We start from the raw sequence: 16,435 nt of genomic DNA, 5'->3' as shown, positions 1-16,435 counted from the left end.
TCCTTCCTCTCCTGCACAGTCTGGCTTTATTTTCTGAAATTCGGTATAATATTCTTATTTAGTGCAACTACCGTATTTTCCGCACTATAAGGCGCACCGGATTATAAGGCGCGCCTACATTGATTGACATAATTTACAACTTTGTTCATATATAAGGCGCACCGCATTATAAGGCGCATGGAATAGACCAGTGGTCAACAACCTTTATAGCTCAAAGCCATTAGGTTACATTTTCCACTGATTCTAACACCCAGAGAGGTGCACGCACTTTATTTTGAAAGTCCTACCTGCAGCCTATGCCAGGAGGACACTACACACAAAACCTTCTTCACTGCTGGTTGACAACTTACAACTACCGGTAATAAACTAAACTACATAAACACAACACAACACAATTATTACCGACACCACAAACCAAATATAACCCCCAATAATTGCATTTAAAACACCACAAACAGCTGCAATGAATTATGGGAGTTTCTATCGGCTGCACTGAGGAGCTCAGGATGAATTTGTCAAATTCATGTTTTGTGTTGTTGGAGGTTATTGTGGGTTGTTGTTGGGCTTGGTGTTGTGTTGATTGTGTTTATGTGTTTTTGTTCCCCAGTTTAGGGAGTAATTATTTCATCTAGTTTATTTTGGTTTGTTAGAATGTTGGTGTGCAACCATGAGTGATGAAGGTGTTGTGTGGAGTGTCGTCCGCTCTGAAGATCCGGTTGTGAAGTTAGAGTTGTCAAAATAAAAGCTTCTGGTTGTTCAGCTGTCAAATAGCAGTCTGGAGTAGAGCAATTCTTCCATATATAAGGCGCACCGGGTTATAAGGCGCACTGGCAGCTTTTGAGAAAATTTGAGGCATTTAGGTGCCTTATAGTGCGGAAAATACGGTACTTAAAAAAAAATGTTCACGCTTGAACTTACTGTGTCAAGGTTGGGGACGTTGAGGAAGAACTCGGGGTATGAATAGGACATCCCAACATTGTTTACTGGGATGAAAAGAGAAACAACAGCACTGTAATATTCAACAAACAGCACAATGAAACAACACTGGAAGAAAACTATAATTAGTATTTCATTTAATGCTCAATTCAACATGCATTTCCTCTTTTTGTCTTAGGGGGGCAGCAGAGGGCTGATAAGTTAAGCTTTATGAATACATGATAAGGTAGTTTTTCTCACTGGAACATGCTGCTTTCCTGATGTCTGAGGGCCTCGGCGCACATTCAGTTTGCCAGCTAATGAAGTTTAATGAGAAGTGAGGTGGCCTGAGCGCCGGCTGCAGTCTTACCCAACACTCCGATCTCCAGCCCGGCGAGTCCGTCTTCAATCCGAGAGTAGATATCCACGGCGCTGAAGTCTGCCGCGATCGTTTTGGTCTCCACGCCACATTTACTGGCTGGGGGCACAAACATCATTTCTAGTTTAGTTCACACTTGTAGTCGGGACTTGCTCATGAAAGTATGTATGAATTACCAGGTTCCTGTCAAATAGCCACTTGGAAAAGGAAGAGCAGATCTGGGAAACATGATTAAACCTTAGAAATAATCAACGGAGAGGAAATCCCTCCCTTAAGAGTCGGCTTTCATTTAATTGGACAGATTCACTTTTAGCTCCAGTCGGAGGCTTTTACTGCTTCAAAACCAAGAGAGTACGAGTCCGTCTGAAACTGCGCTCAATGAAGAATCACTTGAAAACGCACGGTTCAATATGATATCACTAAATCATTTAGCCTCTTTGGAGCACCAGTCCAATGTGGGTGCAGCAAGATCATGCTGGGGAGAAATGAGGCTGCGGAGCCGCATGGATCTTTAAGGCTGACCTGCAGTCCTGGCAGCTGTCACACTTCACACATGAACTCTATTAGTCCTGTGCACGTGGGCCGCAGGTACCGCTGATTTCCCCCGACGCTTTCACACAGGATCGCGATTAAACAGAGATGCTCGAAATAAAATAAAGAAATGATAGGATACCAAATAAATAACATGCATAGATCTTACCAATGGCCTTGGAAACATCATCTAGCTTCTCCTGGGAGCGGCTGATCAACACGATGGAAAAGCCCCTGCGGGCAAGCTGCAACAAAACAAACAAACAGTGTTTTAGGAAAAGGAAGCACGTTTGCAGCATCGTCTCCATACACTACATTCAATGCATTTTGCAAATTAGGTTCAGCATTCGCATCCAGCACAATATCATCTGCATGCAAATTCATATCATCAACCCTGACGTGGCGATCAGAATGATTGATTTCTTTGGGTCAAAGAGTGGAAATAAGAGTAGAAAGTACATAATCGTGTCTCACAATAAATGAGACAGTATGAAACTAAACTGAGTCTTGATAAAGGTTCTGATCGAATTTTTAAAACATGACTGTATTAGTCAGAATATAAAACAGTGTTTTGTTTTCTTTCCAGGAAGTGGGTTTGAATAAATAGGCTGTTCCTTTATTGAGGGTATAATATTAGAATATCCAGCTGTGTTAAGCACAGAATAATAATAATAATAATAATAAATGTGTTTTATAAGAACAGCTTCAGAAACAAGGGGAATGGGCCGATGTGATCTTTGGTTGCCTCACAGTGTCGGTCAAATGTCAGGAGCAGACAGACGACATCGTTTCTGCCTTTTCTTTTCAGAAACGTTTCTAGTTTACACTGAAAACAGTAATTTTTAATGTCGGGCCACTAGAGGGTGCTGTTGGGATGATTAGCATTAGAAGCACGCACAAATGCACGCTGAGAACAAAACGCTATTAATGATGGAGAATACATGGACATTCGTATGGACAGACAGGGAAGTTGGATTGTTATTGGACAGGGAGGCAACCGTTGTTGCACTTGTTTGGTCGCAGCGTTTCCAGCATCCAGACGGGGAGGCAGCCTCAACGCTTTCGCAAAGTTTCGTACATGAGTAAAACCTGTGGGGCAGGAAACGAGCAGTAGAAACAACACACCACAGACAATTCTATTCGCTCCGACTGAACTTTAGATAAAACGTTTCAGTGACGAACTAAAATCCTGAGCGTAAACACACAAAACTTAAACAATGTTCACAGTAAAGCCAAATATTCCAAGAAAACCAACAGAGAACAAAGCTCACAGACAAGACATGCATCCGCTCGCAGCCCCTACAACTGCAAACACAAACAAAATGCTCAAAACAAAAGCATTACAGACACAAAAAGCGATTTCCCAGCACATAATTCTGATTGTGAAACATTTCTAGGGAAATCTTACCTCCTCTGCATATGCTTTCCCGATCCCATCTGTGGCCCCCGTCACAACTACAAACAGAAAACAAGAACAAACACAGTTAGCAGGGAAATGCATCAACTTTATTTCCGACCGAAGACAAAAACTTTGATTTTGATGAAGCACGAGTACAACGTGTAGATTATCCCCGCGAGTCTCAGTTGGATTCATTTGGCTGCTTAGTCAACAAGGAGGGAAAAAAAAAAAAGGAAAATCCACAGCTTGTGTATTCTTTCATATTTGTAGCTTGCTAACCAACAATCAGAACTGATCCACGACAATAGGAATGGATGGGGATTTTATACGGACGCCAGAAACACTGAGACGAGAACATATCCTTACACTGAATACTGAAGTACTGGAAACTCTCTGCTTGTGCAGCCAAGTGTGTGTTGACACTAGAATCTGATGACTGCGTCTCTTTCCAGGACCAAATGATGAGCCTAATCCAGGGCTAGAGCAGCCTCCGTTCTTCTGGGAGCTTTTCAAACTGCTTTTGGAACTTGGATGCAGGATTTTTTTTTTTTTTTTTTTTTTTAAACCACTCAGCCCCAAGAGCATGGAGCGCTGACGACGGGCAACCGGCCTGGCTGACAGCAGCTCGTCCTGAAAGCGATGTTGATAAGCCCGCGGCGAGATTTCTGGACAGAGAGAGCGCTCCCACACCTGACAAGCAAAGCCATTTTTTTTTTTTTTTTTTTTTTTTTTTTAACAGACTTGGCTTTGTGCACGATGCTACTGCCATGTTGGAGCGGGAGAATGCCTCCCTCAGGCCGCCGACACCCAGACTGAAGGCATTTCATCGCGCTGTACCTCACAGCGCAGGGGTTTTCTGTTTGCAATTGTGACGGGGGGGCCACAGATGGGATCGGGAAAGCATATGCAGAGGAGTGCAGCCCCATACGTTGCACAATAATTGAGAAAGGCTGTGACAGATCTACTGAAAGACAAGCGTGAAAAAGAAACAGTAATGTTTGCCACAAGTACCATCGACAAGGACAAGTCTTTCTGGGTTATGATGTTCTTTGGACAGACGAGACGGCTTGAGGAATGGCAGACATTAGTTTGTCAGTGGAAAAAAACAGGAAGTCTGTGAAGCAAAGGACAACATATCTACTGTAAACCACGGAGGGTATTTTCTGCTTTGCTGCCTCTGGTACTGGAGGCAGTGAATGTATCAGGGAAGTGATGGGCACTGAAGATTACCAAGGAGTGTCAGACAGACGCACGCTCCCCGCTGTTGAAAAGCAAGGTTTGAGGCTAAAGTTTGGAGGTTTTAGTAGTAAACTGATCCAAACAACACATGTATGTTTGGATCAGAACAGGGGAAGGGTGGAGAGTTTTTAACTGGTTGGCAATGATCCATGACCTGAAGCCAACTAAAAACCTTTGGTACTGAAGGTACTGTACCAAAGCCACGTGCAACCCTCAAAGAGTGGATTGATTTTGTTTGTTGTGCAGCAGAATAGAAATGATGAAAAGGTTTACATTCTTGTAAAGACCAAGCAAAATACTGCTGAAAATGACGACAATCCCAAGATAAAGCAAACCTTAATGAAACCTTCTGGTGCGAAATACAGTGAAATGTCCATAAAAGTAACTTCTCCTGAAGCAAGCTGCTCTTGCTGCCTGATTCCGGCCCACAGGCGTCATGTTCGACACTCCTGCTCTCAATTGTACTTCAAATAATTGACACGGTTGTATTTATTCAAGGAGACGTTGCCTACACGTAGGAATTTTCCAGGTCTTGCGTTTTCAACATTCTCAAAGCCCCGAGAGCCGTTTGAGAGGAATTAGCCAGGCATTGTGTGAGAATCTGGAGACTGTGACGTTTTACCACCAGCCACAAAGTCTCACAAGTAAAGATCTGTCCTCATCTTCTCCGGTCCCAAGTCAAAAATGGACACAGGCAACTAATTTTAGCCCTGCAAGCACTATGCAGAAATACCGAGCAGCACACCAGCCCAGATGAAAAGAGAAAGGCTGCCACCTACAGGAACTTCAGCACCACAGAAATGTGACGCTGGAGGTGGCAGGAGATGAAGATCGCTCCGCTGGCGAGCGACTCCAGGAAGTGCAGGGAAAAATGAACGGCGGCAAAGTGCAGGAAAACAAAATAAAACTTCCAAGGGTAAAGAGTTGAATGTCAGTGCAAACAGATGAACTGTAGGATGAGGTACATGAAGAGGACAGAGAGAGAGAGAGAGGCAGAGAGAGAGAGAGGCAGAGAGAGAGAGAGGCAGAGAGAGAGAGAGAGAGGTCCTCTCTGTCGTCATCAGCAGCAGTGCAGTGAGCAGATGCCCTGGAACTGCCTGGCACAAACAGCAGCAGGGGTCTATTTTTAGACATCCACATCTTTCAGTAGAAACTATTCATCACACCTCTGGTTAAATATAACAAAATAAAGTGTGATAAGGAGTCAGAGTGTTACAACTCGTCCCTGCAAAAGGCCCCACTTACACAGATATTGCACCTCAACCTATCTTTCAAGAAACTGCAGCATTTTGTTTGGGTTCGTACGACAATGTATTTTGTGGCGTGCTTGAGAAAGTAAAGTGCACTTTAGATGGGAATACTGGTGTGTCTGGTTGGGTGCGTCACACTCTCTGGGGTCGGCTAGTAGGGCTTTCATCTACTTAGACTCATTAAATACTACATGCACGGTGCCATGTCTGCTCTGAAAAAATGTTACCAGACCATCTTCAGCAAAATATAACAACATAAGCTAATGGGTTTGGATTTTGCAGAACAGAACACACAATAGAATCATAGTTACATATTTTCCGTCACGGTGGAGGGATGAAGATCTAGATCAGGAAGACTTTAAGGTGATTCATAATATAAGAGAAAACCAACCTCAAACTAGCAGACGAAAACTGATCCAATACAAAGAAGTCAGGTGACTCGACAAGTACCTGACAGCGAGCAGTGGAGGGGTGGAAACAGTGGAAACAGGAGGTGAAACAAATGAAGGGCGAAGCAGCAACACGCCTGCAAGCAGGGGAAACTGTGTACATGGAAACAGACGTGGAATATGAACAAGCAGACCAGCCCAGGGACGCGATTAGTTAAGACTAAATGATTAAATCTCCGCTTCCGTGGTAGACAGCACCAGAAATATTAAAGCAATTAGCGTTTCATTCATGTACGGGATGGTCCACCCCGGGTCCGGAGCAGTCTAATACCCCGCCGTCCTGCTGGAGGAGCTTCAAGTTGTCAAACAACTCATGGGGGGAAAAAATCTTAGAAACTTCTTAAAAAAAACCCACATTCAATTCAAGCTGTTGGTTTTCAACCTGCGTAAACCCGTCCAGATTAAGAAAATAGTGCAGCTAATAATAATAATGACCTCACAAGATATGCTTCTGCTTCATTTGTTAAAGATTTTTGAAAATCGTGATATATGGAGTCTGAATACACTACGCTCAATTTGAACTGCTTTCTACGCGATTTCCTTTCGTGGAAGAGTCTGAATCGCTCCATCATTTATTCAACAGAGGAGTTTGATGAAGGGACAAGACTAGGTCACGCAAGACACACAAAATCAATGCAGGACGGAGAATACCAACCGGCTGATTTTCCTTAATCTATACTCCCTTAAGTGTTTCTAGACTGTCAGATCAAAACTCTGTGCAACAGTTGAGGACTTTTCTTTATTAAAATAAGATGAAACTCCACGGCACTACAGAGCCCCGCACGCCCAATCCTTGACATTTTCATGCTGTTTGAGCAGTCGCCGTGATGCCCGACACAAAAATCCCCACAGAGATAATGGTGTTTATTTTTAGCCGATGAATTTGTTCCGTTGACAGGACTATTGACTCCTTTGACTCATCCATCTCGCTGCCCTTTGCTGTGCCCATCTCTCCTTTGTGTCATTTCCTTGGGTGCAGATGATGCCGCGACGCCAAGCGTCCTCTCGGGCTCCGGCAGGAGCCAAACAGACGGGATTGGAAAAGGGAAAACGAGAAGAGAAAATGACAAACACCAACTTGGGGGATCCTGGGGGCAACTAAAAATAGCGCGAGGAAGAGGAGGAGGAGGAGGAGGAGGAGGAGGAGGAGGAGGAGGAGGAGGAGGAGGGAGAGTCTGCGAAGCACAATGAGGAGGAAAACGTAGGCCGGGCTATTTTTAGATGTTTTAAGAATGAACTATTTTGCAGCCAGTACTGGGGGGGGAGAAACGAAAAGATTTTACAGCTGAGTGCATGTTCCTTCACTCAAAGAAAAGCAGGTCTATTTTAGGAAGTGCTGCCACCTGCACATCTGGGTTAGAGCGGCTCGGAGCAGCGATGACAGAGCTACTATGTGCTGCCACTTGGGCGGAAAGCATTTGAGGGCAGACGTCACTGCCTCAAGAAAAAATAAGATGATTTTTGAATGCATCGACAGTGAACGCCCTCAATATTTGATTTGTTATATTTATCACTTTCTGCTGAACGCAGGCCTGTTTTAGGAGATGAAATCGGGGTAGGCAATTATGTGTCTTGAGGGGCGACATTAGGAACAAGGTCAGCTATGGAAAGCCAACTCAGTTCCCCTCATCATTATTTATTCATAAAAAGCCAAATGGTTTTAGAAATCGCATGCATTAGCCATGATAATGTATTTTCATGCGTTTGTCTGGCAACGGTGATTCAAGTTTAAATGAGCTAAAATAACAATATTCTCGAAATAAACCCAGAGTTTTAAGCAGATGCATTGGTAGAAACTAGAAATTAAGCATATATTTTGAGTCAAGTATCTCTAGGTTTGACCTTTGGGCCCCATTTACACAATGTTTTCAGTGAAGATCATTTCAAAATGTTTCCTTTCAGAAAAGTTTTGCGTTCAAACCGCAACATTTTGGAAATGATGTCCGTCGACACAGAAACAGCAGAAATGCAAAAAAAATGATGTAGCTTTCATGTAGAGCCACAAGAGGTATGTTGGTTTTGTTTTTTATGATGAAATCATAAATATATGCACACAGAACAATACGCCATCAACAGTGATGATTTGAGAACACAGACATCCGTACGGACGGACGACCAAGTAGGAATTTGATCACAGTGACCTACGTCTATAAAGCTACCAGGCCAACATGGACTGGGAGTCATGACACTCCGTTGTCGTTATTGTCCATCGACTCGTGCATGTGCAGACGAAATATTTACTGCAGCTGTCGCAAACATGTGCAGCAGCGTTTCAAAAAAGTTGCATTTACCACCACCCCCATTTCCACAGAGGGTCTCAGCATTTTCAAAAAGCTGTGTCCTCAGTAGCTCAGACCACCGTTGACGTGTAGACGCACAAACAAAAGACAACTAAAGTTTTCCGTACTGACGTGGAAATGTTCCCGAGACTGGGGGGAACCTGGCTGCTTTCTATGATAATACCTATTGGGTATTTCTTTTGAAGAACATTTCTTTCAATAAATTCTATCATGTTGTATTTATTCCTTTTAATGAGTAAAAGCTAATGATAAAATCACAGCACTGAAGTAGGCAGTATCCAGTCAGCCAATCAGCAGTGCAACGCAAAAAAAAAAAAACTAAATCCTGCATATCGAGGTCAGGACACAAACATCAGAATGGGATCAAATCTGACCTCTGTGACTTTCGCCATGACATGACTGTTGGTGCCAGATGGGCTGATGAGGGCATTTCTGAAACAACTGATCCTGTTGGATTGTCACTACAACAATTGCCCTGGCGCTTACTTGGAATTAAACAAAACAAGAAGGCCGTTGCTGGGCTAATCCCCCGCCGGAGGGCTTTATATTTTCTCACAAAGCAGCTCTAAGGCAGCACACTTGGTACACTAGAGGGTGTTCCATGGGTCCTAGTAGATCATTATGTAGAATCTGAAAGGTCTTCTTCATAAGCTATGTCAAAATACGTCTCCAGAGCCCAAAAGGTGTTTTTATGCACTTAGTGACCCTGTGACCTGATATGCAAATTAGGTCCTGGTCACCATGGTGCCCCTTCTCCCCAGGTGGAGTGTCCATGTGTGAAGTTTGGTGACTGTGGGCCCAGGAACTGCTGAGAAATGAGGAGAAATGTTTATATGAAAATACATGTAGTGTGCAACCATGACGAGCAAACTTCAGACCCTACCAATCTTCAAGGTCAAGGTCAGGTCACTTGGTGTACTGGAGGTTATCCCTGGAGTGTGTATCATGTGTGTATAACATTTCAGAGCCCTAGCTCAAAAACCTAGGCCTCCAGAGCCCAAAATGTGTTTTTAAGCACTTCGTGACCCTGTGACCTACTTAATATGCAAATTAGGTCAAGGTCACCATAGTATCCCTTCCCCCTCTGAGATGTATCCACATGTGAAGTTTGGTCACTGTGGGCCCAGGGGTTGCCGGGGTATAGGTAGAAACGTTCGAACGGACGTACGTACGGAGACTGTTTCAAGATCCCCCTTCGGGGCCTATCGGCCACGGCGGGGGATAACAAAAAAACAACCACGCCGACACAGAGTCTGGATCGATTAGCGAGGTCAGCAAGGGATTGGTCAGAAACAGGCTGGGGTCACCCGTATGACCAGCTTTTACAACTGCAGTGGACAGGGCGGAACCTCAGCGTGCGCCACACATCTCACCTTGAGGCAAGCGAGTCACAACGGCAGAAGACCATGTCGGGTTTCACTCCTGTCAGCCAAGAACGCAAGTCTGAGGCCACGGTGGACACAAGCCCAGCAGAACTGCAGAGTCCAAGACTGGAAAAGGACGAGGTGGTTGCATGAACCCTGCAGATGGTAGGGTCAGCGTTTGGCAGCAGCAGTATGGATCCACGGCCTCAACCTGCCTGCCATCAACAGTGGAGGCTGCTGGCTCTGCCGTCAGCGTGGCCGGCGCTCTTCTCCTGAACCATGTTGGACACTATTTAATCACAGTTTAAAAACCTGCCAATTTGAGGACTGATGCATCATTTTATTCACTCATAGCCTAATAGATGATCAGCAAATTAATGCCAAATGTCACAAACAGTTGATGAGTTCAGTGTCCTCAACACAGAACATTAGACGCCACAGAAATCCGGCTGCAGCCAAGCTTTGCAACAACCGATGACTTCAATGAGTCGTCACTGTATTTTCATTCCGCCCGTCTGCATTTTCCATCTTTCAGACAAACATGTACTGTCCATTAATCATGTAAATAGCAGGTTCAGCGTAGCATTTATACAAGCCGACATGCCAGCTCTTTCTCGATTCATCTACTGACAAGATCTAATGTATACATGCATTGTTCATTTTAAAAATGTAATGTGGAAAGGCTAACTACCAACATGTGGTGCAAAAGGCTTCCTCTGCTTTGAGCTTCTCAAAGATAGATTTTCATGTCAAAAAAAAAAAAAGCCAGCCAGAAAACTGCCTTTTTGAAAACGGTTTCCAATTGTGGAACTTTGTTTATAGCATTTCTGCTATTCCCGTGGAAATAAAAAGCATTTTCAAAATTCTGTCGCGTAAACGTGAAACTTTTCCTGAAAGGAAAGTGCAAAAAAGAAAAGGCGACATCCACACGACGTAAAACAAACATTTTTTCTGCCCAGCTTTCTACAAAAACATTCCGTCCACACGTCACTATGAACTCGGCTCAACACGAGGCTACAGGGCGTGTAGTACACATGCCAGGCCTGTAGGGGCGCTGTGACTCACCAGACGCACCAAAAACACAGAAGACGGAGCACATGGAACATAGAAGTAGATACCTCTATATAATTCCAGTTCTATAGGTCTATTTAGATCTAAATAGGATATTTCAGAGATCAAATGTTTCTACCTGACACTTCATGAAGTTTGTAATTAATATCCCCAAGTTCCATTTATTTAGGAAAAATTCACATTAATGAAGAGTAATGAATATAAAAAGTAAGAAACTGTCCAAAATGTCAATTTATAGCCGAGAAATTTGTCTAAACCAGAAATATTTCTCACCACATCGTTTTGAAAATGTATGAAATATCACTAGGTCTGATTCTTCAACCATATAATATATACCTTCAATCAGTGCATTGTCTGATTCATGCACACATTAAATATGGCCACAAGCCTGAGGGCTAAACATGTTTAAATGCAAGTCATTTGTGTGCTCTTGACATTGTGAATGTATTATTTGAACAGAAAGCATTAGCAAGCATATATATATATATATATATATATACTTGTGGATTTTAACAGTTGACATGCAGATCTCCATTTACATTACAATCTCAACAATTAAGCTTTTGTCTTAAATACTGAACAGCTAATTCATTAGACTGTTACCACCACAATGGCTTTCTGTCAACCTCTCACAGTCTCTCTTTCTCTCCGACCAGAGAAATGTGGGCAGATCCTGCGTCTCATGTGAAACTGGTTTATGAATTGCTCTGGCCCCGTTACATAATCAGGCCATCCATTCCAGTCCACTTCACTGCCACCAAGTTTGTGAATGGAAGTAGCAGCAGCAGCCAAGGCTGATGGGCTCCTTTGCCTCATTGCATATTCTGAATCACTTTGCATCTGTAATCTAAAAGAAAAAAAGCAAAAACCCTCCGAGTAGCTTCCATTTTTAGCTCTACACAAAAAGATCAAAGGCGACTTCAGCCTCATCCTAAAAACATTTGGCTTCGTCCGGCAGGCTGATGGAGCTGAACGCTCCCTCTTCCCCATGAGATTAAAATCCTCTCGCTTCAGCTGGAAGTAAGAAAAAAACCCAAAAACAATAATTGCACGTTTGGATTCAGAAAATGTACACATCACCATTTCAGTTCATAAATATTCGTGCACCTGATTAACCAATCAAAGCTCAGACGTCTGAAATATTTGGTGGTTAAACAATTTTTTTGGAGTCAAGATAAAGCTTCGATGTCGTGCCGCTGTCCACCACTAGTCGGAGCTATAGAGCTGGCAGACTGTCCTCCAGAGCCCAGTCCTTTACCCAGCATCATGACACCTGATCTGAAAAGATATCACAACAATCATCTCACAAGTTGTGCTTCAGCTTCATTACGCTGAAGTCAAAAGGCTTTAAGAAGTTGTTTTTTTCCAATTTGTATGCAATATTTACAATCAGATATACTGTTCAAGACTGAAGTGGCCTTATTACACAGTATTTTTAATTTTCAATTATGCTAGATTTAGATTAAATTTTTTTAAGACTACCTTAAGAACCTGTTGCATCGTCTTAATAAAAATGTTAATTTAGTCTATGGAAAAATGTGTCACCAGAAAAGTGTGCAGAAATTTGCGTGGACAGGCGATGAAGTGGGATTGTCATTTCAGGCGATTGTTAATGATAAAACTTTTAAGTCAGGAGAACATGGACTGGGAGTCATGACACTCTGGAGGCCAACGTGAACGTGCAGAACAACTATTTAATATGGTCGTGGTGTAAATTCGTAGTAGTAGCATTTCACAAAAATTCCCACCGTTTCCGGAGAAGCAGAGTATTTTCACAAAGTTCCACCTTTGCTCCGAGCGCCGTCGTCATGTCAACAGACCCCCGAAACGTGGTGTAAAAACAGCCTCAGTGCTTCAATCAAGGTCTTCACATTGGCCATCGAGGTTTAAATCCAGCCCGAGGGATTGTGGCTTTGGACTGTGTACAAGTGACAGACTAGGCAATACAAGTGAACAGCAGAGAGCAGTAACGTCTGGAGAAACACACACCTGAACTACAATGAGTTTGACTCCCCCGACTTAAATTACTATTCTTCTAAAAACCTGGAACGATCCAACGGCTCTGTTGTGAACTTTGACCGGCGGACTTGCCAACACTGAAGCGATCCCAGCAGCCTGTTCAGATTTCAAGGTTGGCACAGTGAGCTGGCTTTACAGACGGATCAGATAATCCCCTCCAGCCATAATCCAATCACAAGATAATCTACAGTTTGTTTGCAGCTGCAGACAAATGGCTGATCATCTCTCGGCCATTCTTAACCAACTGCTGGGACAGGAAGTACGAGGTGCCGCAAGATGGGGAGATGGGAGAAACATTAACCAATCACAGCGCTCACAGCTCTCCGATTGGACAAACATTAACGAATCACAGAGCTCACAGCTCTCCGATTGGACGAACATTAACCAATCACAGAGCTCACAGCTCTCCGATTGGAGAAAAAAAAAAAAGGTCAATGTAATCACTTAAATGTAAATAAATTCAGGTGTGACTAGTCGACAACATAAAGGTTTATAAACTATTGACTATAAACTCTTATTGACTTTTTAACTATGCTTGTTTCTTTTTCTGTGCATGTTTGGAAATAAATAATAATCTATAGTTAAACACTAATGAACCATGCAGTCACTTCCTTATCTTCTTTTCTCTTCTCTCTCAGTGATGAACCTGGAAACAGTCCAGGAGCTCGTATGACAGAGTGGACAGGTCATCGTTATCGGAGCTGATAACAAAACCTGCTGAGGAACCAAATGTAGCTCCAATGCAGGGCCAAGGGTCCACGTGTGTGTGTGTGTGTGTGTGTGTGTGTGTGGGGGGGGGGGGGGGGGGGGGGGGGCTGCTCTGCATACACCAACCAGCAGGCAGCTTTTCTGCTCAGATGTGGAACAGACTTCTGCATCCCACCAGAAGAGGTCAGTGAAGGGTGCGTTTCTGATTTTTTTTTTTTTTTTTAAACAATCCCAGGAATATAATACCCACTGCCTCACATAATGCAGCCAAGCAACAAATCTCTAAATCTCATAGGCTGGAAAGCAACAAATATGTGGCATCAATACTGGTTACTTAACAAATACAAGTTACTCTTCTGGTCTGTTTAGAGGCAGATTGAAGGAAGAAAAACATCACAATATCTGATCATTAAGATTATCAAGCTGATAATGAAATATATGCACTTTTGGGTTGGATTTATAAATATAAAGAAATGCAAATTCAACCTATTTTTTCCCCATTATTACTGCATCTTATCTCATACCATTATACTTTCCTCCTTTGAAATAAAGGAAAAGTCAACCAACTTGTACAAAGAGACCTCACTGAGTGGAGTTTAAAGTAAGTAAATAAACAGCAATTGGCTGCTTTAAATCATGTATTGGCAATTAAGTCAATGTGCATTTGCATAACTGGGAGGATTAGTGTCAATGCGTGTTTATTGTACTCCCAAGAGCTGAGAATGGATGGTTGAAGAGAAGAACCAGGACGTTTTTTCCCGTCAGTGTCTCACCTGCCCACTGGCCCAGCGTGGAGGGGGCCACGAGCCGCCCGTTGCCCAGCACCCACACCCTGAACCCGGACAGCAGCCGGCACACCGCGCACACCGACAACCAGGCCGCTGTGGCGGCTCCGAGCCAGAAGAGAGGCGCCTCCACGGCCCGGAACACGGAGTCTACGCTGCACGACATGCCTGCACCGGGAGTTCGACGGACCGGAGTCTCTTCACTGCGTTTAGTGCGGCGGAAAAGCGCAAAGTGCAGAAAACACGCGTCAGACAGAGCTGGAGCTGCTGGCTGAGCTCTTCCGCTTCCGCATTAGTGTTTGGCTGCTTGTCATTGGCTGCTTCTCTTCTTTCTCGGACAACGTCAGCACACCTTTTAGCCAATCAGGGCGCGACTGCCATCTACTGGTGAATGACACTATAACGGCTGTTCAGTAATTTAAAAGGACTACAAGCTCGGAAAATGTTTTATTGAAATACTAAGTACGACATTAACGTACGTCCAATGCTTTATTTTTAATGCTTATATATTTTTAATTAATTTGGAAAATGTTATCACCAGAAAAACAAACTCGTTCCTTTGTTTATACAATGAGGAGCTGCTACACTGAATTTCACTCTGTGTTATGACTGAAGTATAAACTTATCTTATCTTGTACTTGTAAAACTAGTACATAAATACACTGGTAAATAGATATATTACCATTTTTAAAAACTGAGTATATAATATTCACAATATATATTCAATAACATTTTGTTAAAGATGTACTAGATGCTAAATATGTATTATTTTCTCCTACTTTGCTGTATTATTATTATTGTTGTTGTTGTTGTTGTTGTTGTTGTTGTTGTTGTTGTTGTTGTTGTTCTTGTTGTTGTTGTTGTTGTCTTCCATTGCCTGGATAAACTCGGCCTACTGCTGTTCAGCTAAAAACACGGACACGGTTGTGTTTGGCCGTCTTTTCCTTAAAATGTGTTTCTTGCTTTCAGTCATTGCATTTAATTTCCGCTTTTAAACTGCAGACATGAAGGAACATAATGTGAACAGTAAAACTAACCTAATGCATCTGTCAGCTCAAATATATGCTTTAATATTTTCAAATAAAGATATTATCGTAGAGTTTGACTCAGTAGTTTAGGGAATGCAGCGAATGTATTGAGAAACCGTCCACAAAAATCAACAAACTTTTGCAAGTTGCAAAGATTTGATGCTCAAAATTGGGGAAAATGTGTGATTTACAGTATAAAATCTTCCTTACGCAAAATACATTACAAACATATATTTCCATGTGTGTGTCCAGTCGATCACTGACAGACAAATCACACAGTGACAATCACCCCTCGGGGCAGTTCAGGGTCACCAGTGAAGCTCACGTGCATGATTGTAGGCCCTGAGAGGAAACCCTCCCTCACAGGGGGAACATGCAAACTCCACACAGTGGGAGTACTGACAAAGAAATCCATGCATGTGCAGGGAGAACATGAAACCACAGAGAAATTCTCCCAATTAGAGACTGAATGTCTCAGACTGCTTTGGTTGGAATGAAGCAATGAACAACAAGATCATGAACATATGAGGTGACATTTACATGAGAGACAATTAACATGTTAGGAACGTCATATTTAACAATCTAACACAACATTTGCACCAAGAGTGTTGGTTTTAAATTACAGGAGCTCGTTGTTTGCATGTGTGCATGTTTTTACAGTTTAAATTAGTGCATGACTGCACAACACCACACAACACAGCTTTCATTCAACGTCTCTGAAGTTACAAGATGTAAATATGAATACACACACACACACACACACACACACACACACACACACACACACACACACACACACACACACACACACACACACACACACACACACACACACACACACACATTCAGCCAAGTGGAGCAGACAGCAGTGGTCCATAATGTGAGTGTGAGTGTTACGTAAGAACACCGCGGCTAAAAATAGAAATGCAGCAATTGTAAACAGGAATCTAAACTCTGCGTGTGTGTGTGTGTGTGTGTGTGTGTGTGTGTGTGTGTGT

At 43.0% G+C, this 16,435-nt stretch overlaps 1 protein-coding gene across 1 annotated transcript in view; it reads right to left on the bottom strand.

Moving 5' to 3' along the window:
- The window catches only part of hsd17b12b (hydroxysteroid (17-beta) dehydrogenase 12b), a 30,258-nt gene extending 15,570 nt beyond the window's left edge, over positions 1–14,688 (bottom strand). The window contains exons 1-5 of the mRNA XM_080494963.1: positions 14,398–14,688; positions 3,234–3,280; positions 1,995–2,070; positions 1,286–1,393; positions 919–983 (exon numbers count right to left, since the gene is read on the bottom strand). Of these exons, the coding sequence (XP_080351089.1) occupies positions 919–983; positions 1,286–1,393; positions 1,995–2,070; positions 3,234–3,280; positions 14,398–14,575 (474 nt within the window). The 5' untranslated portion in view covers positions 14,576–14,688. The remainder of the gene's footprint in view (positions 1–918; positions 984–1,285; positions 1,394–1,994; positions 2,071–3,233; positions 3,281–14,397) is intronic.
- Between the last annotated feature and the right edge of the window lie 1,747 nt (positions 14,689–16,435).

The sequence above is a fragment of the Blennius ocellaris genome, assembly GCF_963422515.1.
Source record: "Blennius ocellaris genome assembly, chromosome: 1".
Lineage (NCBI taxonomy): Eukaryota > Metazoa > Chordata > Actinopteri > Blenniiformes > Blenniidae > Blennius > Blennius ocellaris.
Note: the sequence above shows the minus strand (reverse complement) of the source record. Positions and strands in the feature narration are given on the sequence as shown.